We start from the raw sequence: 21037 nt of genomic DNA, 5'->3' as shown, positions 1-21037 counted from the left end.
CTGTGAGGAGTCTATACTGTGAGGAGCCTATACTATGAGGAGTCTATACTGTGAGGAGTCTATACTGTGAGGAATCTATGCTGTGAGGAGCGTATATTGTGAGGAGTCTATAGTGTGAGGAGCATATACTGTGAGGAGTCTATACTGTGAGAATACTATGCTGTGAGGAGCATATACTATGAGGAGTCTATACTGTGAGGAGTCTGTACTGTGAGGAGCATATACTGTGAGGAGTCTATACTGTGAGGAGTCTATACTGTGAGGAGCATATACTGTGAGGAGTCTATACTGTGAGGAGTCTATACTGTGAGGAGCCTATACTATGAGGAGTCTATACTGTGAGGAGTCTATGCTGTGAGGAGTATATACTGTGAGGAGTCTATGCTGTGAGGAGCATATAGTTGGTCACATGCTGTCTGCAGTGCAATGGAGCTAGTCTACAAACACCAGGGCCTAGTCGGCGAGAGGAGCCTAAAGAAAGCCCCCTTATTCTATGGGCCCATGTGTACAGTTAGGGGCTCAGTGGGGAAAATGAATGTGCTTTTGTGCTTTCCCTTTAGGCTCCAGCTCCTTTTACAGCCGTCCTGGGGCGCAGGAGTTCAGGAAAGCAAAGATGCGCTACTCCTCCTTTCGATGGAATAGTGGCGTGTCCAGGGGAGGCCTGGGGTGCACGTGCAATGGAACGCCCGGATATTATCAGCTGGCCATGAGCAGGTGTATTCTACCAGAATTAATCCATTGCAAAGCCCCCCCCCCCCCCGGCAGCCGGCGGTGTCTGCCTCGTGCAATGGGCTCCACCCCGCTGGCATCCCTTCTAGCAGTAACCAGGGAAGCGGGGAGCGGCGCCCAGGCCCCTGCCCCCCCTCCTGGCTGCAGGATAAACAGTGCCCGGGCCGTGCGCTGCAGAGTGGAGGCGCCATGGCTACCCGCTTCTCGGCGCTGCAGAGGGAGGTCACCTGCTCCATTTGCTGGGAGTATTTCACTGACCCCGTCACCCTGGAGTGTGGGCATAACTTCTGCAGCGCCTGCATCTGCACCTTCTGGGAGAACGCTGGGCAGGGGGGGCGCACCTGCCCCCAGTGCAGGAAGGAGTGCGCCCGGACCCAGCACCCCAGGAACCTGCAGCTCGCCAACCTGGTGGGCATTGCCAGGCAGCTCTCGGCGCCTCGGGGGGTGCCCGGGGAGCTGTGCGAGTGGCACGAGGAGCAGCTGAAGCTCTTCTGCGAGGAGGACCAGCAGGCCGTGTGCACCATCTGCGACCGGTCCCGAGAGCACAGGGGCCACAGCGTCATCCCCGTGGAGGAGGCGCTGCAGCAGTACAAGGTACGGGCCCCTGGGGGCCTCCGCTATATGCGGTGCACCCCAAAACGCTATCCGCTCACATGAACTGTCTGCATAGGGGGGTGTTTCCCTAGTTCCTTCCGTGAAGTGCCCACCTCCCACCCCGTGGCTGCTTCTTGGCGCTGTGGCACTCGAAAATGCCCTCAATAAGTTCAGAAAGGTCCGAAACGTTCCTTTGGCTTTGGACATGACCCCCAGCAGACCAGACCCCGCCTCCGAAAAGCGTTACGAATACGTGTGAATAAGACCAGGTGTGCTTCTAACATAATGTGTGCTCTTAGATAGCGCTTCGTGTCGGATTGTTCCAGCTTCTAAGCGCTCTAATAACGGTTACAATTCATCTCAAGGATGAATGGCTAAACTGGCCATGGGATTGCAACGTGTGAAGCGCGGCTGCCTCTGTGGCAGGGGGGCAGTGCTTTATGTGAGCGACCAAGTCACTGCAAAGGTGCAGGTTACCCTCAACATCTTCCCAACTGCACCACTTGGCCCTACTCGGCCCTGGGTTGCCCTACATGCATGGCGGGGGCTGTGTGTGCATGAGCGTGTGAGGGCCGTGCCTGTGCATGAGCGTGTGAGGGCGGTGTATGTGTATGAGCGTGTGAGGGCCGTGCCTGTGCATGAGCGTGTGAGGGCGGTGTACGTGTATGAGCGTGTGAGGGCCGTGCCTGTGTATGAGCGTGTGAGGGCGGTGCCTGTGTATGAGCGTGTGAGGGCGGTGTAGATGTATGAGCGTGTGAGGGCCGTGCCTGTGTATGAGCGTGTGAGGGCCGTGCCTGTGTGAGGGCGGTGTATGTGTATGAGCGTGTGAGGGCCGTGCCAGTGCATGAGCGTGTGAGGGCGGTGTATGTGTATGAGCATGTGAGGGCCGTGCCTGTGTATGAGCGTGTGAGGGCGGTGCCTGTGTATGAACGTGTGAGGGCCGTGCCTGTGTATGAGCGTGTGAGGGCCGTGCCTGTGTGAGGGCGGTGTATGTGTATGAGCGTGTGAGGGCCGTGCCTGTACATGAGCGTGTGAGGGCGGTGTACGTGTATGAGCGTGTGAGGGCCGTGCCTGTGTATGAGCGTGTGAGGGCGGTGTACGTGTATGAGCGTGTGAGGGCCGTGCCTGTGCATGAGCGTGTGAGGGCCGTGCCTGTGCATGAGCGTGTGAGGGCGGTGTACGTGTATGAGCGTGTGAGGGCCGTGCCTGTGCATGAGCGTGTGAGGGCGGTGTACGTGTATGAGCGTGTGAGGGCCGTGCCTGTGTATGAGCGTGTGAGGGCGGTGCCTGTGTATGAGCGTGTGAGGGCCGTGCCTGTGTATGAGCGTGTGAGGGCCGTGCCTGTGTGAGGGCGGTGTAGGTGTATGAGCGTGTGAGGGCCGTACCTGTGTATGAGCGTGTGAGGGCGGTGTAGGTGTATGAGCGTGTGAGGGCCGTGCCTGTGCATGAGCATGTGAGGGCGGTGTATGTGTATGAGCGTGTGAGGGCCGTGCCTGTGCATGAGCGTGTGAGGGCGGTGTAGGTGTATGAGCGTGTGAGGGCCGTGCCTGTGCATGAGCGTGTGAGGGCGGTGTATGTGTATGAGCGTGTGAGGGCCGTGCCTGTGTATGAGCGTGTGAGGGCGGTGCCTGTGTATGAACGTGTGAGGGCCGTGCCTGTGTATGAGCGTGTGAGGGCCGTGCCTGTGTGAGGGCGGTGTATGTGTATGAGCGTGTGAGGGCCGTGCCTGTGCATGAGCGTGTGAGGGCGGTGTACGTGTATGAGCGTGTGAGGGCCGTGCCTGTGTATGAACGTGTGAGGGCGGTGTACGTGTATGAGCGTGTGAGGGCCGTGCCTGTGCATGAGCGTGTGAGGGCCGTGCCTGTGCATGAGCGTGTGAGGGCGGTGTACGTGTATGAGCGTGTGAGGGCCGTGCCTGTGCATGAGCGTGTGAGGGCGGTGTACGTGTATGAGCGTGTGAGGGCCGTGCCTGTGTATGAGCGTGTGAGGGCGGTGCCTGTGTATGAGCGTGTGAGGGCCGTGCCTGTGTATGAGCGTGTGAGGGCCGTGCCTGTGTGAGCGCGGTGTAGGTGTATGAGCGTGTGAGGGCCGTGCCTGTGTATGAGCGTGTGAGGGCGGTGTAGGTGTATGAGCGTGTGAGGGCCGTGCCTGTGCATGAGCGTGTGAGGGCGGTGTATGTGTATGAGCGTGTGAGGGCCGTGCCTGTGCATGAGCGTGTGAGGGCGGTGTAGGTGTATGAGCGTGTGAGGGCCGTGCCTGTGCATGAGCGTGTGAGGGCGGTGTAGGTGTATGAGCGTGTGAGGGCCGTGCCTGTGTATGAGCGTGTGAGGGCCGTGCCTGTGTATGAGCGTGTGAGGGCCGTGCCTGTGTATGAGCGTGTGAGGGCCGTGCCTGTGCGTGTGCGGTACTATGTGCAAACAGCTCGATGCCAAGTTTGCGGAAAGAAGCCAAGTTGACAGTGACCCCCTCTTCTGGGCTACATTGTGTGATACACAAGAACACACCTGCCTGCGGGTTGTGTCCGATTCATGTGTAAAACACAGCAAAGAAGAACGCTCACCGTGCCCGCCCTTTGGCATGCACTGTGTGTGAGCACACCACCCCGAGACTCCCTCTATGGGTGTATTCCTCGTGCATGAGTGCACTAGGGGACTACCCGGAACCCGTGTACACATTGCATTCGTATTTTAGTTCCTGGCGTGTATTCTCAATATACAGAAACGGGGTATGTGTGTGTGTGTGTGTGTGTGTGTGTGTGTGTGGGTGGGGAGGGGGACGGGGGGAGATACCTCAAGTGCAAATTCTTCAAGAATTAATCTGTAAGTGCAGATACTGGGGTCTCTCTGGGAGAACACACCAAACACCATGTAGCGCTTTGAGGCCACTGAACCTGCAGATCTTACACCTTGACCAAACCCTCTGCCCTAGGTCACCCATTTGGACTCTTTTTGTAGATATGGCTTCAAATACACGGTCATAAGGCCGGGTAAGGAAGCTGAGGTACAGGGAGAGGCCGGTAAGGAAGGTGAGGTAGAGGGAAAAGCCGGGTAAGGAAGGTGAGGTACAGGGAGAGGCCGGGTAAGGAAGGTGAGGTAGAGGGAGAGGCCGGGTAAGGAAGGTGTGGTAGAGGGAGAGGCCAGGTAAGGGAGCTGAGGTAGAGGGAGAGGCCGGTAAGGAAGGTGAGGTAGAGGGAGAGGCCAGTAAGGAAGGTGAGGTACAGGGAGAGGCACAGGGAGAGGCCGGTAAGGAAGGTGAGGTACAGGGAGAGGCCGGTGAGGAAGGTGAGGTACAGGGAGAGGCCAGTAAGGAAGGTGAGGTAGAGGGAGAGGCCGGTAAGGAAGGTGAGGTAGAGGGAGAGGCTGGGTAAAGAAGCTGAGGTACAGGGAGAGGCCGGTAAGGAAGGTGAGGTAGAGGGAGAGGCCGGTAAGGAAGGTGAGGTAGAGGGAGAGGCCGGTAAGGAAGGTGAGGTAGAGGGAGAGGCCGGTAAGGAAGGTGAGATACAGGGAGATGCCGGTAAGGAAGGTGAGGTAGAGGGAGAGGCCGGTAAGGAAGGTGAGGTACAGGGAGAGGCTGGGTATAAAAAACAGTTAAACATCTGTTATCTCTCGATGTGTTTACAATTCATTGTAAAACATCCCCACCAATTTGGGGTATCACAAAAAAGTCTGTATTCAGTCATTCCCACAGTTCTCACGTCGACACGTGTTTCAGTTGCTCTCTGCGAGCATCACCATTAATACTCTCTCTGTACGGCAACCTTCTTCAGGACAAAACAACCCATTTTTCAGGCACATATATTGACATGGGCCACACCATCTATAAAAATACATAAAACACTGCATGAGTATTGTGTATCCCCGTCACTCCTTTTCAAGTTATTTGATTGCATATTAATAGGATATGCTCTATAATTAATAGAAGAACAACCAACACACCTCCTATGCAGTGGGGTCAGGAGGGGCAGTTGGAATCCGGAGGATAATTGTCCTCTGATCTAAGGGGTTAAAAATTGTATCCATTACCTAAGATTGTCCCCATTTCACTTGATCGCAAAAGCCAACATTATTTTTGTAACTTTACAGATCATGAAGGGTACCCATCGATGCTGAGGTACAGGGAGAGGCCGGTAAGGAAGGTGAGGTAGAGGGAAAGGCCGGTAAGGAAGGTGAGGTAGAGGGAGAGGCTGGTAAGGAAGGTGAGGTAGAGGGAGAGGCCGGTAAGGAAGGTGAGATACAGGGAGATGCCGGTAAGGAAGGTGAGGTAGAGGGAGAGGCTGGTAAGGAAGGTGAGGTAGAGGGAGAGGCCGGTAAGGAAGGTGAGATACAGGGAGATGCCGGTAAGGAAGGTGAGGTAGAGGGAGAGGCTGGTAAGGAAGGTGAGGTAGAGGGAGAGGCCGGTAAGGAAGGTGAGATACAGGGAGATGCCGGTAAGGAAGGTGAGGTAGAGGGAGAGGCTGGTAAGGAAGGCGAGGTAGAGGGAGAGGCCGGTAAGGAAGGTGAGATACAGGGAGATGCCGGTAAGGAAGGTGAGGTAGAGGGAGAGGCGGGTAAGGAAGGTGAGGTAGAGGAAGATGAAGTCATCTGTCCAGAATCACACAGTGCTAAAGCAACAGGAAACCCTCCTCTTCTTGCTATGCCCAGTGTTAGGGAGAATTCTCCAGAATGGCTAATTTCCCTTACCTACTGAGTTCCTCAGCAGCTTTGCTGGATTTCTAAGATTTATTTTTTCACCTGGTAAGAGTGTGAGCCTTTTTTCCCACTCTTACATGTGTTTTGCTGTGTGTGTTTAACATTTTCTTGTGTTCATAGACTGTGGAGCCTCACCTGCTCCATAGGCATCATCTTTTTACTGTGTGTTACACAGCACCTTCAGTGCAGTGACACAGGGTTGTCTTTTAGACTTCCCAACTCAGGCTCCATTTTATGGGACTGACTACTGTCTCCCAGAACATATAAAGTTGCCATTAACTTTATTAGCCTCTGTAAAACCACATACCCAGTACCCCCCATCTTACATGGAGTACTGGAAAGGGTTAATAGCTATCCCTTTTTGTCTGTTTCTCATGGAACATTGTTTCGCTCCCTTTTCATCAAGACTTGGCTGGTGGCAGTCGTAACTACCCCATTTTTACTACTGCGGTTATCTTAAATAACCTTGTCATTGTTTTAGGCTATCTTGGTAGCCTCGAACTTAAACCCGCTAGACCATATACGTTTTATTTCGCTTCCGGCTGGATTTATTTGCCATTTCTTATTGAAAATGTCTTTCTCGTGTTTTCCTCTGCGCACCAAACCAGGTTTGGTTCCTTTGTTCACCGTCATTTCGTGGGCTTCTACACAGAAGCCCTCCTTAGGAAGCCAAAGCAAAGAGAAATATCGAGGCTGAGTACCCCAAAAGGAAATACACCAAACATGGGTTTACAAAGATACACAGATCTTTATTCTATAACTGAACAGTTTTCAAAGGAACAAAGTATCAGATAGCTATTTGGCCCTCAGTACATCACAGCGAATACCAGCCCTTTCGGTGTGAGAAGTGAGTGGGGCTGTACATCAGAACATTCACTCTTTTTATACAATTTCAACATGATGTCCAGGCTATCTGCAGTTTAATAATTCCTCGGGCTAGGGGTTTGTGCCGAGTTCACTTCTAATTTATTCATCCATATGCATATGGATTACTTCTTAGTTCTTACAACAATAAGTCACAATAGCAACAGTGTATCTTTGGATTTAACATTAAGCCTTATTACATGTTTTATACAATGTAGTTCAACAAGTGTTCACATTCAGTATTTAAACAACATTGTGCTTAATATTTGCTCGCGGATCAGTTTCGTTGGCACAGGTAATCCTTGATCTACAGGTCAACGAAGGACAAGGTCTCATTACATGACCCTAACATTTGGCCTGCGGGCAGTTCACATTAACTTGCATGTAGGGGTCAAGACGGCCAAATTACAAACAGAAGAACACTGTCCACCATTTTAGAACACAGGGTGACTTTGGAGCGAGAATCAAAATGGCGAATGAACCTAAAATGGCGGATAAGTCGATCTAAGGTCGGAACTTTGCAACGTGGATTTCTTCACAGAAAGAAATACCGAAGGGTTTGAACTAGTAGACCAATACAAGGATGACGGAGTACACAAGTAGTTTGAGCTTGGTTTACAATTCCCAAGCTTGTTTTATTTTATTCAAGGAAATATGCTCTATCTAAAAATATATTAAACAGTTCATATAACTCTATGGCCCATACTCGTAATTCATTCGTTCACATTCATCTTCATTCTTTGAAAAAATGGTCTGTATATAAAAAACAGTTAAACATCTGTTATCTCTCGATGTGTTTACAATTCATTGTAAAACATCCCCACCAATTTGGGGTATCACAAAAGTCTGTATTCAGTCATTCCCACAGTTCTCACATCGACACGTGTTTCAGTTGCTCTCTGCGAGCATCACCATTAATACTCTCTCTGTACAGCAACCTTCTTCAGGACAAAACAACCCATTTTTAGGCACATACATTGACATGGGCCACACCATCTATAAAAATACATAAAACACTGCATGAGTATTGTGTATCCCCGTCACTCCTTTTCAAGTTATTTGATTGCATATTAATATGATATGCTCTATAATTAATAGAAGAACAACCAACTCACCTCCTATCCGGTGGGGTCAGGAGGGGCAGTTGGAATCCGGAGGATAATTGTCCTCTGATCTAAGGGGTTAAAAATTGTATCCATTACCTAAGATTGTCCCCATTTCACTTGATCGCAAAAGCCAACATTATTTTTGTAACTTTACAGATCATGAAGGGTACCCATCGATGGATGGGACCCGGGTTAAAAAGGGCTACATCACTTACTCAGGGTAGCAACAGCCACAGGTTCCAATGTGGGTTTGTGGAAGACGTAATGTTCGGTAGACGAAATGTGTGTAAGGAAGACTTATAATTCCAAAGCTTCCCTTCTTTCATCACCTTCCTTCTGGTTCATATAGTGGTTGGTACATGAATCTGTAGACAATATACAAACAACTTGGTTGATTATATGAGTTCCACCTAACTTGATATTATTCAATATGGAGGTGTATTGCTTCGTATTTGTGCATTTTTCCTTTTTCGTTTTAATGGTCAAAATACTGGGTTTAGGCCAATATATACAGTAAAGGAGGCACGATATGATATCCCGTTTAACAAGGAGCCTGTATGTCTGGGGGGGACAGGATTTGAAGGAGGAGTTTAGGACTCCCTGCACAAGGTCTCCTTGGAGACCCATGTTGCACTCTGAACTGATTGGATGTGGTGACTGTCCCGACGGGACAGCCACCCTGCTGTGTGATTGACAGCCAGGCTGTGTGAATGGGGGAAAACTGCATAAAAAGCAGGTCTCTGAGTCTGGGAAGGCAGAGTCGCCACTGGAACGAAAGAGTCGACGAGGCGCTGACGGAAGAGGACCCCTACCACGACTGAACCGCCCAGTGAAGCCCTGCTGCAGGTCCAAATCCTCGAACTCCAGCGACAGAGAAGATCCTCCAGGAATCTTCTTCACCTGAGATGGTGACCAAACCCAAACCAAACCCAAACTGCAGGCCAGGACTCCCACCTCTGGTCGAATTCGCTGTACAGAGCTACAGTGGGCCGGTTAGCCAGGAAGGTCGGACCCTGCTTGGGTTTTAAGGAGCGCACCTTTTATTTGTTGCTTTGCTCTGCTGCTGGTTTCTTCCCTGGGCTGTGCAGGACCCTCCAGTCTTCCTACTTCATGTCAGTCCGACAGTCGCTTCAGGAACGGTGAGCCTGCAGGATCTGCCAGGAACTTCCGCCTCAGCTACAGCTTCTTCTCCATTTAAAGGGTTGTTTGTTTCGTACAGCCACGGTGAAGGTGTGTGAAACCTTTCTCCAATCCAAGGGCTTGTCCTTCTCTACTCTTTAAACTAACTTTTCTGCCGACCAACTTCATCCGGAACTCTTGGCAAAGACTTAAACACGAACTACCCTGAGCTGTGTGATCTTGAGCAAAAGACTTTTGTCCTATTGACTTTGGCCCGAAGTCTTTTTGATTTGATTCCATCCATCACTGTTGTTCCTCTTTCTAGATTGCCCTGCTTACTTACCTGTTGGTGCTTTTCAATTTCTGCCTAACTTTGTCTTTCCCTCCCCTTTAAATTTCATTGAGTGCCATTTTGCTCCCACTTCATTTATGAGCTTAACCTGTCTGGAACCTATTGGGGGTGGTGCGGTGTATTAAGAGTGTGATTTGTAAACTGTTTTACTTTAGTGAAATGTTATACAACTGATGTGTAAATAAATGTATATTCTATTGCTCAGAAACCTTGAGTCAGTGTTTATTTGAATCATAGTAATTGCTGTCCTTTGTGTAACTATTGATAGTGTTCACTTGCTCTTGAGATAAGTCTGGCTGCTCAGCCATTGCTACGACTTTACTGTGTAGTACAGGCTTGTACCAAAGGTGAATTTGTACTGTCACTTGTAGTCTTAATTGTGTGAGGTGTTCCCAAAGTGTACTGCATATAATTCTGCTTAACACTGGTGTACAGCGGTGAGGATCAAGTATAGTGATTACACTTAGAGTGCTGCCATTACCTTGGATCAACTAACCACAAGGCTAACATCACTAAAAAGCAATATTAATCATGTCTGATATGGAAAGCTACAGTCAGGAGACCCTCCTTAGTTACACTGTGGATTATTTAAAAAATCTGTGTAGAGGAAGGAACCTCTCTGCCAAAGGAAAAAAGTCTGAATTGATTGAAAAGTTGCTGAAGAACCAAAGTCTGGGGAGTGGGTCTGAAATCCCTGACTCTCCAGCAAATGTGGAAAATAATGAGGATGATAATGCGTCTATTATTGATGACTTAGAGGAAGTAAATGTGTCTCCTAATGTAGGCCTCACTGCCCCCTTGTCTGCTCAGCAACCTCAACCTTTGTCCACTGGGACTCCATCGGGTCCTACACTCAGTCCTGAATTCATTGCTCTAGAAAAGATGAAGCTCAAATTAGAATTCAAACGTTTAAATGCTCAAACTGAACAAAAACACCAATAACTTAAACTCAGAGAAATTGTGTTAAATCAAGAACTAGAAATGAAAAGGTTATCTCTTGAAAATGCTTCTTTCCCAGAATCTTCTAGGTCTTCCAGTCCTAAGTGACCCCATATGCCTAAAGAAATTGTGGGTATGTATTAGGTTAAGCTTGATATTTTGGATTGGTTGGCAATGTTTGAATATAACCATGGGATTCAAGGTCTTACAGGGAATCAGTTACTTCCCTGGCTCTTCTCTAGGCTACCCACTGTTGCATCTGATGTTGTGATGGAGTTAGGGGAGGTGGATAGGATGGACTATGAGTGTGTGAAGCTAGCTTTAATTGCTAGATTTGGGAAGACCCCTTCCGAGTACCTTAAGAGGTTTAGGACCCTGATGGTACCCCTTGGGCTACCTGGGTATGTGAATGTTTGAAAAACATACATGGTTGGGTTAAGGGTTATAGAGTAAACACTTATGAAGGTATGATAAATCTTGTTATGTTGGAGTCAATTTATGATGCCTGCTCTTCTGAGCTCAGACAGCACTTGGCTGATTCTAAGGAGATAGATCCCAAGAAATTAGCTAAGGCTGCTGGCTTGTGGGTTGCCAACAGGGCTACTCACAAGGATTCTGGGGCAACTCAGTAGAAGGATGAGGGAAAGCAGTCAAAGAAAGATGACAAAGAGAATTCTAATACCTCCAATCCAAAAGAGGCCCACAAACAGCGACATAAGGGTAAACCACAAGGAAAACCAAATCAGGCTAGTATACCATCTGGACCCAAACCAGATGGAGGTCAGAACAACCCCCCATTCATCAAGACATTTGGGAAATGTTGTGTTTGTGGGTCAACTGACCATGTGAAAGGGGATCCCAGATAGAAGGGTAAACCTTCAGGGATCCACACTGTCTCCTTAGCCTTCTCCCCAGAGGAAGAAGTACCTATGGCAAGTGGAAACTTTCACCTACTGGCTGATGAACCCATGAGATCTCAGCTAGTGTTTCTTTAGTGTCCCTGGGCTTGTGGGAACAACAGAATTTAGATGTCTATAATTCCATCCCAGATAATACTAAAGAGTATTATAAAGATAGTGTTCTTGTAAATGGCCAGGAGACTCCTGCCATCAGAGACACTGGAGCCAGCATAACTGTGGTGGATGAATCATTGTTCAAGGTGGAGGATGTTGCTAAGGCACCCAAATGCCTCACCAAGTTAGCTGGAGGCCCTGTGCAAATGCTTCCACAGTTACCACCTCTCATCCAGTGCAATGACAGGACTGTCAAAATACCTGTTAGTGTGCAGAGTGAAGTACCTGGGAGAGTCCTGTTGGGTAATGACCTGAAAACTCTTGAAGTTGTGTCAAGCAGCCCCAGGCCTCCCAGTAAAAGGAGACAGAGCTCACTAGGCCTGCAAGAGAGAGGACCTTGAGAGGCTCTCCGGAGGAGCTGATAGAGGAAACTATCACTCCCACTCCACAGGAGTTGTTCACTGCTATTTCTAGTAAGAATGAGGCAAAGGGGAAACCCAAGACCTCAAGGAAAAATTCAGACAACACCCCTCTGCTACCAACCAGGACATCCCCAAGATTGTCCAAGGTCACATGTGTGACTCATCCACCCGCTGAGGCAGAGTGTGAGGTGAAACCTTGTGTGGTCGAGTCAGTTTCTGAAGCATCAGATCTGGAAAAAGACACTGTCTTAGTTGGAGATCTTGACCCTGTTGACCATCCTGAGCTGCAGTCGTTACTGACAGAAGGTGGACCCAACAGAGCAGACTTCAGCAGAAGACAAAGAGAGTGTCCCACTCTCGAGGGTCTTCAACAACAGGCTGCTAACCAACTTGATGGGCAAGAAGTTGGAAAGCATAGGTTGAGCTGGGAAGATGGCCTCTTCTACAGTGAACTGACTGAGTCTATCCCTGGGGACTGCAAAAGAATTGTAGTGCCCCTTGCCAACAGACTCCAGTTCCTACAGTTGGCCCATGAGATACCTTTGGCTGGTCACTTGAGTTTCAAAAAGACCAAGGAAGGGCTCTCCTTAAACTTCTACTGGCCTAAAATGGGTTCAGAAGTTGACAAATTCTGTAGGAGCTGTCACACTTGGCAAACCTCTGGCAAGAGTGGAGCCAAAAATGTGGTACCCCTGGTGCCTCGCCCAGTGGTGGAGTTCCTTTTGAGAGGGTGGGCATCGACAGTGTTGGCCCCCTTGACCCTCCCACATCTTCAGGCAACAGATTTATCCTGGTTGTAGTAGACCATGCTACAAGATACCCAGAAGCTATACCTATGAGAACTGTTACGGCTCAGGCTGAGGCTAAGGCTCTACTTGGTATTTTTAACAGAGTAGGGTTTCCTAAGGAAGTGATATCCGACAGGGGATCCAACTTTATGTCCCACTGCATGCAAGCCATGTGGAAAAACTGTGGTGTCACTTACAAGTTCTCTACAGCCTACCATCCACAGACAAATGGACTGGTAGAGAGGTGTAATTGTACTATGAAGAGCATGATAGGTGCTTTAGAGGAACCCCTTAAGAAAAAGTGGGACCTTCTACTGCCATGTCTTCTATTTGTTTATAGGGAAGTCCCTCAGGAGGGAGTTGATTACAGTCCCTTTGAACTTCTCTATGGCCATCCATTAGAGGTCCATTGGCCCTGATTAAGGAGGGGTTGGAGAGTGCTCCTTCCCCCAAGCCAGTCAAAGTGACTGACTATGTGATAGGTCTCCGGAGGAGAATGTCACACATGATGGCAGAAGCTAGTGATAACTTAAAAGCAGGTCAGGCTCTGCTCAAACATTGGCATGACCAGAAGGCCAACATGGTTGAGTTTACTCAAGACAAGCTTGTGTTAGTTATGGTGCCAACAAGGCAGAGGGCCTTTCAGGACAAATGGATAGGACCCTTCAAGGTTGTGGGCAAACTTGGAGAGGTGAACTATTTGGTGGACTTATGCAGACCTAGGGAGGCTCCCAGAGTCTTTCACACCAACCATTTGAAGGCATATGTCTCGAGACCAGAAGCGGGAGGTTTGCTTCTAGCTTCAGCTCAAGATAAGGAGGAGAGTGAGCCTCTACCTGACCTACTCAGAGGCCAACATTTGGATGAGAAAATAGAAGGAGTCAATCTCTCTTCTCAACTGATGACTGAACAGCAATAGGAGTGCAAAGGTCTGTTAAATCAGTTTGCCTCCCTGTTTTCATTATCACCAGGCTTGACCCCTTGGGACCAGCATGATATTCTCACTGGTAGAGGTTACAGAATGTCCAAACATGTGAGATCCCACATCAAAGGAGAGGTCGACAAGATGCTTGATCTCGGGGTTATAGAGCCCTCTACAAGTCCATGGTCTAGTCCAGTTGTTCTAGTACCAAAGGCAGGATCCAAGGAGATGAGATTCTGTGTGGACTATAGAGCTCTAAATGCAGTCACCAAGACTGATGCCCATCCTTTGCCAAGGACAGATGAGCTGGTGGATAGACTTGGTTCAGCCAAGTACCTCAGTACATCTGATCTGACGTCAGGCTATTGGCAAATAGCCCTGACAGACCGTGCCAAGGAGAAAACTGCATTCTCAAACCCAGCAGGCCTCTACCAGTTTAAGGTTACGCCTTTTGGACTAAAGAATGCACCTGCTACATTCCAAAGGATGGTCAATCAAGTTCTGAATGGGATGGAGGACTTCTGCATGGCATACTTGGATGACATTGCCGTGTTCAGCCCCACATGGAAAGAACCTATTGATCACTTAGGATATGGTTTGCAGGCTCTTGAGCAGGCCAATCTACCCATAAAGGCAAGTAAATGTCAAATTGGTCATAGCAAAGTGGTCTACCTTGGTCATGAGGTAGGAGGAGGTGAAACAAGGCCATTGCCTAGCAAAGTACAAGCTGTATAAAACCGGTCCACCCCTACCACTCAAACCCAGGTGAGAGCCTTCCTAGGTCTCATTGGGTACTACAGGAATTTCATAGAGAACTATGGGACCATAGCTTCTCCCCCTTGAATGTAGTCTCCTCTCCAAAATTCCCTAAAAAGGTTAGATGGAAGGAGGAGTGCACTCAATACTTTGAAAACCTGAAGAAAGCCCTTTGTCAAGCTCCAGTCCTAAGAGCTCCTGATTATCACCAACCCTTCATTGTGCAGACAGATGCCTCCAATACAGGTATAGGTGCAGTCCTTAGTCAACTGGATGAGAAAGGTAGGGAGCACCCCATTTGCTTCATCAGTAGGAAACTGAAGGAACCAGAAACAAGGTGGGCAACCATAGAGCGTGAATGTTTTGCCATTGTGTGGTCTCTGAAGAAGTTTAGACCATACTTGTATGGATCTACATTTGTGATTCAGACAGACCACCAACACTTGAGATGGTTAATGCAAATGAAAGGGGAAAACCCAAAACATTTGAGATGGTCAGTCTGCTTGCAAGGGTTTGATTTCACCATTGAGCACAGAGCAGGATGTCACCACCAAATTGCGTATGGTCTCTCTAGGATGTTTTTAACCGACTAGAGGTAGAGATTCATCCAGGAGTGGATTAAATCCTAATGTTCCTTAGTCATGTGGGGTGGGGAAGGCGAGTTTTAGGGAGAATTCTCCAGAATGGCTTCCCTTACCTACTGAGTCCCTGAGCAGCTTTGCTGGATTTCTGGGATTTATTTTTTTACCTGGTAAGAGTGTGAGCCTTTTTTCTCAATCTTACATGTGTTTTGCTGCGCGTGTTTAACATTTTTGTGTTCATAGACTGTGGAGCCTCACCTACTCCCCAGGCATCATCTTTTTACTGTGTGTTACACAGCACCTTCAGTGCAGTGACACAGAGTTGTCTTTTAGACTTCCCAACTCAGGCTCCACTTTCTGGGACTGACTACTGTCTCACAGAACATATAAAGTTGCCAATAACTTTATTAGCCTCTGTAAAACCACAGACCCAGTACACCCAATCTTACATAGAGTACTGGAAAGGGTTAATACTTATCCCTTTTTGTCTGTTTCTCTTGGAGCATTGTTTCACTCCCTTTTCATCAGTACTTGGCTGGTGGCAGTGGTAACTACCCTATTTTTCCTACCGCGGTTATCTAAAATAACCTTGGTATTGTTTTAGGCTATTTTGGTAGCCTCGAACCTAAACCCTCTAGAACATATATGTTTTATTTCAGTTACGGCTGGGTTTATTCGCCATTTATTTTTGGAAATGTCTTTCTCGTGTTTTATTCTGCGCGCCAAACCAGGTTTGGTTCCTTTGTACACTGTCTTTTTGCTGGCTTCTATGCAGAAGCCCTCCTTAGGCACCTGTATGTCTGAGAGGGACAGGGTGTGAGGGAGTGTAAAAGCAAGTGGAAAATTCAAGGCTGAGTACCACAAAAGGAAATACACCAAACACAGGCTTATAAAGATTCAAAGATCTTTATTCTACTACTGCGCACTTTACAAAGAAGAAAACAGATACAGATAGTTATCTGGCCCTCGGTACATCACAGTGAATACCAGCCCTTCAGTGTGAGAAGTGAGAGATCCTGGACATCTGAACATTCAAGTATTTATACAACTTAGAAATAATGTCCAGCCCCTCTGCAAGTTAATAATCCATGGTCTAGAGTTCGTGCCGAGTTCACTAATGGCTCGAACGGCAATATGCATATGGATTACATTCAGTTTACATACAAATATATTACAATGACAACAGTGTATTCCCAGGTTTAGCACTAAGCCTTAGCACATGTCCCTCATAATGCAGTTCAGCCAGTGGCCCCGTTTGATATTGTCCGAAACTGGTGCTGAACGTTCGATATTTGCTTTACATTGTTTCGATGTATGTCTGTGGATCAGACTTATTGGTGCAGTCAATCCTTAGACCACAAGTCAGGCATGGGACAAGGTCTCTTTACCCAGTCTAAAAATTCGGCCCGTGGACAGCCTAAACATTAACTTAAGGTGCAAGGTTTGGGAAGGCTCGGTTACAAGTTGAAAACACAGTCCACCATTTTAGAACACAGAGTTACATTTGAACAGAAATCAAAATGGCGGATGATCCCAAAATGGCGGTGAAGTCGATCTAAAATCAGAAATTTGCAACGCTGTTTTCTTCGCAGAGCGACTGGGCTTAGGCCAATATATACAAAGAAGGAGGCACAATATGATTTCCCATTTAACAAACCCTCCTTTGGCCTAAGCCAAGAGCGAAACTACTTCTAGTCACTTTACGAGTAATCCACGTCTCAATGTCCATACACCCTGAATCACTATGAGAGATATCGATCGCCATAAGGTCAGAAACAGAGATTTCCTTTAACACAAATTCATTGATCATTTTCTCTGGGGCACGTACCTTGTGTCCTAATGTTCCCATAGCTTGTGCACAACATCCTCCTAACACCGAACATATGCCAGGAAGACACTGTATACAGCAGCAGAAAAACAACAGAATACCCAGAATAATCAACAAGACTGAAAGTAGCTTCCATCCCCAAGATCATAAGAAGTCCCAGAACCAAGCACTAAGATCCCAATTTCCCTCGGGAACATGCACGTCTGAACTAAGGACGTGCAGATTTTGTATTGCCTTAAAGATGGTTGGGGAGGAATCTGGGTCAAAAATGCAACAAGCGGATCCCACTAATTTACATACTCCACCACGCTCAGCCAGGATGATGTCTAATGCCATCCAGTTCTGAAGTGCCACTAACCTTATCGCTTTTTGTTCTAAAGTCATGTTATAGAGTATGTCAATGGTCCGGTTGATGGTCCTCTCCATTACTCTCGCTAGTCTTCTGATATCCTCAGAATTCAATGTTTGCCCCCAAAATGGTACAAAGGATTTAGCTACATCACCCAGAAGTATCATCATTCTCGTCCCGTCTTGGACGAGCCTTAGAGATTTCTATGGTGTTTGCTATGAATACCCAAGGCAACAGAATTCCTAAATAACAGGTTCCCTGCCAATCCCTAGGTAACCATGGGAAAGCTTCATTACCGCAAACAAAGTAGACAGGTTTACCTACATACAAAGGTCTGTCCTCACTGGTCAAGTTCGCAACATTGGCGCAGCCCTTGAAATCACCCATTGACTGAGTACCATTCCTCTGTATGCAGAAAGAAACTGAATCGGGCTTTGGATAACAGTATAGGAAGGTGGCGTGGCATCCCTATTGCCTATAGGAGCCATCTTAAAAGAGATCAAAGATTGAAAAGGATGAGACAGTCTATCAGAAGGCCTAATAGAAGCAACATTAAGCTTGCTCCTATTCGCAAAGAGTGAGCATCCCAGGGTCGTTAGAACACGTTCCTCAAAATCATTCAAATTAGTTCCATCAAAATTCCCTGAGATGCTATCGTTCCAGCAGCCAAAGAATAGTGCCCTTAAAGATGCATAGCATGCAGTAGTCAAAGGTAAAGGATGAATATACCGGGCCAGCCCCTTGTCTCCGTGTTGTTGTAAATGCGAGCAGACCCAACAATTAGATTAAAAATAGCATGTGTGGCATTCATGATGAGTAATAAAGTGTTATTGTGATAACTCTGTCTGTGCTGAGAGTCTCTAGGAGATAGAAGGTGCAGATGCACAAAGGTTGTAGAGACAGTAGGTACATTTTCATTGGGTAACAGAATTTCAAGCGGATGTGCTTCTTCCAAATACCAAAATCCTAAGGCAATTACTATTGTGAAGCCAGTTAACATAATTACAAGACAACAATATGTTTTCGGGGACCACGCATTCGATTGTTCATTGTTACGGTCGGTCACACAGTCTCTTATTTGTTCCATACGAGTGGGAGCAATTGCAGGCATTCTTTCTTCAAACAAATACTCCAGAGTTTGTTTGCTGGTGATCTCCTGATCGCGTGTTTTCTTAGTCCTTCCCTAACCCTAGCCAACAGAATTCCTTACATGCAAAAGAACAGGGTTAAAGAGGCAAGCCCTCTGATGATTTTTCCTGGTGGCACAGCCGAACCGTGCAGTAAGTCTAGCTCTTTGGACGCAGATCGTACCTTGTGACTCCTGGTACTGCGTGATCTGTGAACAATGTGTTGTTGCTTCCTGATGGAAGTGGTGAATCTGAGACAGGATTTAACAATGGTGCAAAAGGATCTGTGGGAGAGTGTGGAGATATAGCGGCTGTTTCCCCAGGTCCCACGGGCTCAGGGAGAGTCTCCGACACACCCTCAATGCTGCTCGATGCTACGTGATCGTTGGGTGCAGCGCTGGTAAAGATATCTGTGTCTTCTGTATCATGTGGCAAAGGGAAGGGAATCCTTTTGACGTGCTACGCGTGGATCCAATGTTTTCTCCCCGACACTGCAGTCTGTATGACCAATAGAACTTGATGCGGGCCGCGCCAACTCGGTGTGAGGCAGGATACTTTTTCAAACGATTTGACGAGAACCCAGCTTCCAGGTCGTATGCTGTGACCTGGTCCCTCGTATTTGACAGGGAAGGCTTCTCGCACCTGTTGATAAATCAAATACAGATTTTTAGTGAGCTGGCCACAGTAGTCGGAAAGAAGTACATGTTCGTTGTCACGCAAAGATCTTGGCTTAGGTAGGCCCCAAATGTTAGCTGGCCTACCCATAACCACCTCAAATGGGGTCATTCTCATTGATAATAACACAATCGGTAAGGCGTCTGGCCATTTCAGTTTGGTGCCGGCACACGTCTTAGCAAGCTTGTTCTTGATGATGCCGTTATGTCTCGCTACCAATCCAGCACTTTGAGCATGTCTAGCCAAATGGAACCGTTTATCGATCTGTAATCCCGCGCATATCTGCAGAATTACAGCAGCGATATAATGTGGACCATTATCCGACCAGATGACCCTTGGCAAACCAAACCTAGGAGAATATTCCGTAAGCATGGTCTTCGTGGTTGTCATTGCTGTGGCATCTTTAACAGGGAAGGCTTCAACCCATTTACTAAAGGCGCAGATAACAACTAGTACATACTTGTAGTTATCACAACGCTCCATTTCAATAAAATCAAAGTGGATGACCTCAAAGGGGACAGAAGGCAGACCAAAACTACCCCTTGGAGTCGATGTGCCCTTTACCATATTATGCTGTAAGCAGATCATACAACTCTGAACAATACGTTCAGCTATTTTGGAGATTTTATCATTCACCCAGACATTTTGTAACATTTTGGTAACCTTCCGTGCATAGATGTGGGTGGGGCCATGAGCCATAGCGATCATCATTGTAATGTACACATCCGGCAACAACCATTTTCCTTCTACCTTGTCCACCCAACACCCATCATCATCTAATCTTGCCAAACACTCAGTCCATTTCTTAGATTCTTCTAATGTGGCATCAGCTTGAATACTTTTTACAGATTCGATACACTCATCCAAAGTACAAACATTTGTGGCTTCCCTTGGAAGTATACATTTCTGAATAGAGATCAGTGGCAGTCTGTTTGGCTATCTGGTCAGCAAAAGCATTCCCTTTTCCCACATCATCTATGATTTTCTGATGCGCTGCGTATTTCATGATTGCTAACTGAGTGGGAAGTGCAAGCGCTGAGAGTACCCGTATTATCAAGGAGCCACATTGGATCTTAGTTCCATGTGAGGTCAAGAAACCTTGTTCTGCCCAAAGTCTACCGAAGTTGTGAACCACCCCAAAAGCATACTGACTATCAGTATATATGTTTACGGTAAGCCCTTCGGAAAGTTCACAAGCTTGAGTCAATGCTATTATCTCTGCGGCCTGCGCAGAGTTATGCGTGATTATTTTGGTTTCCACAATCATGCTCAATGTGGTGATTGCATAAGCAGCCGTGGATGTACCATCCGGAAGTTTGACACAAGAGCCATCACAAAACAGCTCCCCTTGTGGATTGTTCAAAGGAGTATCTTTCACATTGATTCTGTCTTTTGTTTCTTGCTATGTGGTGTAAAGGCGGTCATGTGACGCTTCGTCACTGCATGCAGTACCTTGCGGGAAAGGTAAAAGTTCAGCCGGATTCAGGACGCAACACCTCTGAATTTTAATGTGTGAAGCAAACAAGATCAATTCGTATCTCGTTAATCGCGCGGAGGTGAGGTGTTGTGTTTGTGTTCTGTCTAATAGAACATATACAGAGTGAGGTACCATCAGGGTTAAAGCATGGCCTAGGACCATTCCCTCGCTCTGTTTGACGGACGCAGCAGCAGCAGCGACAGCTCTCAAACATCTTGGCAAAGCGCATGCAACAGGATCAAGGGCGGAAGAAAAGTAGCCGCACGGCCTATTCTTCCCTCCATGTTCCTGCGTTAACACAGCCAAAGCACATCCATCACGTTCATGCACATAAAACACAAAGGACTTTTCATAATTTGGTGTGCCCAAAACTGTATGCCGATCACAGTGCAGTCTTGAGCAGATCAAACACTTCCTGGTGTTCCAAATTAGATGGCAATTGCAAAGAAATGCCCTTCTTTGTCAAAGCCAACATTAGTTTAATTGTTAACGAGAAGTTCGGGATCCTCTGCCTACAGTAAGAAGCCATTCCTATGAAGGCTGTGACTTCCTTCTGTGTATTTGGGACAGACATGCTAGAAATGATTTTTGTCCGCTCAGGCGTCAACATTCTTCCCTCCTTTCACAGGAGATAGCCTAAATAGGCGACCTCCTGTCGATGATACTAAAACTTTCTGAGTGAAGCTTTGTGTCCATGTTTTGTTAGGT

At 47.5% G+C, this 21037-nt stretch overlaps 1 protein-coding gene across 1 annotated transcript in view; it reads left to right on the top strand.

Annotated features, from left to right (window-relative positions):
* The first annotated feature begins 903 nt into the window (after positions 1–903).
* The window catches only part of LOC138480667 (uncharacterized), a 248614-nt gene continuing 228480 nt past the window's right edge, over positions 904–21037 (top strand). Inside the window, exon 1 of the mRNA XM_069612340.1 lies at positions 904–1323. Within this exon, the coding sequence (XP_069468441.1) occupies positions 919–1323 (405 nt within the window). The 5' untranslated portion in view covers positions 904–918. The remainder of the gene's footprint in view (positions 1324–21037) is intronic.

This window comes from Ambystoma mexicanum, chromosome 5p (assembly GCF_040938575.1).
Source record: "Ambystoma mexicanum isolate Mex_15411 chromosome 5p, UKY_AmexF1_1, whole genome shotgun sequence".
Classification (NCBI taxonomy): Eukaryota; Metazoa; Chordata; class Amphibia; order Caudata; family Ambystomatidae; genus Ambystoma; species Ambystoma mexicanum.
The sequence above is the reverse complement of the archived record's forward strand: the minus strand, read 5'-3'. Positions and strand labels throughout refer to the sequence as shown.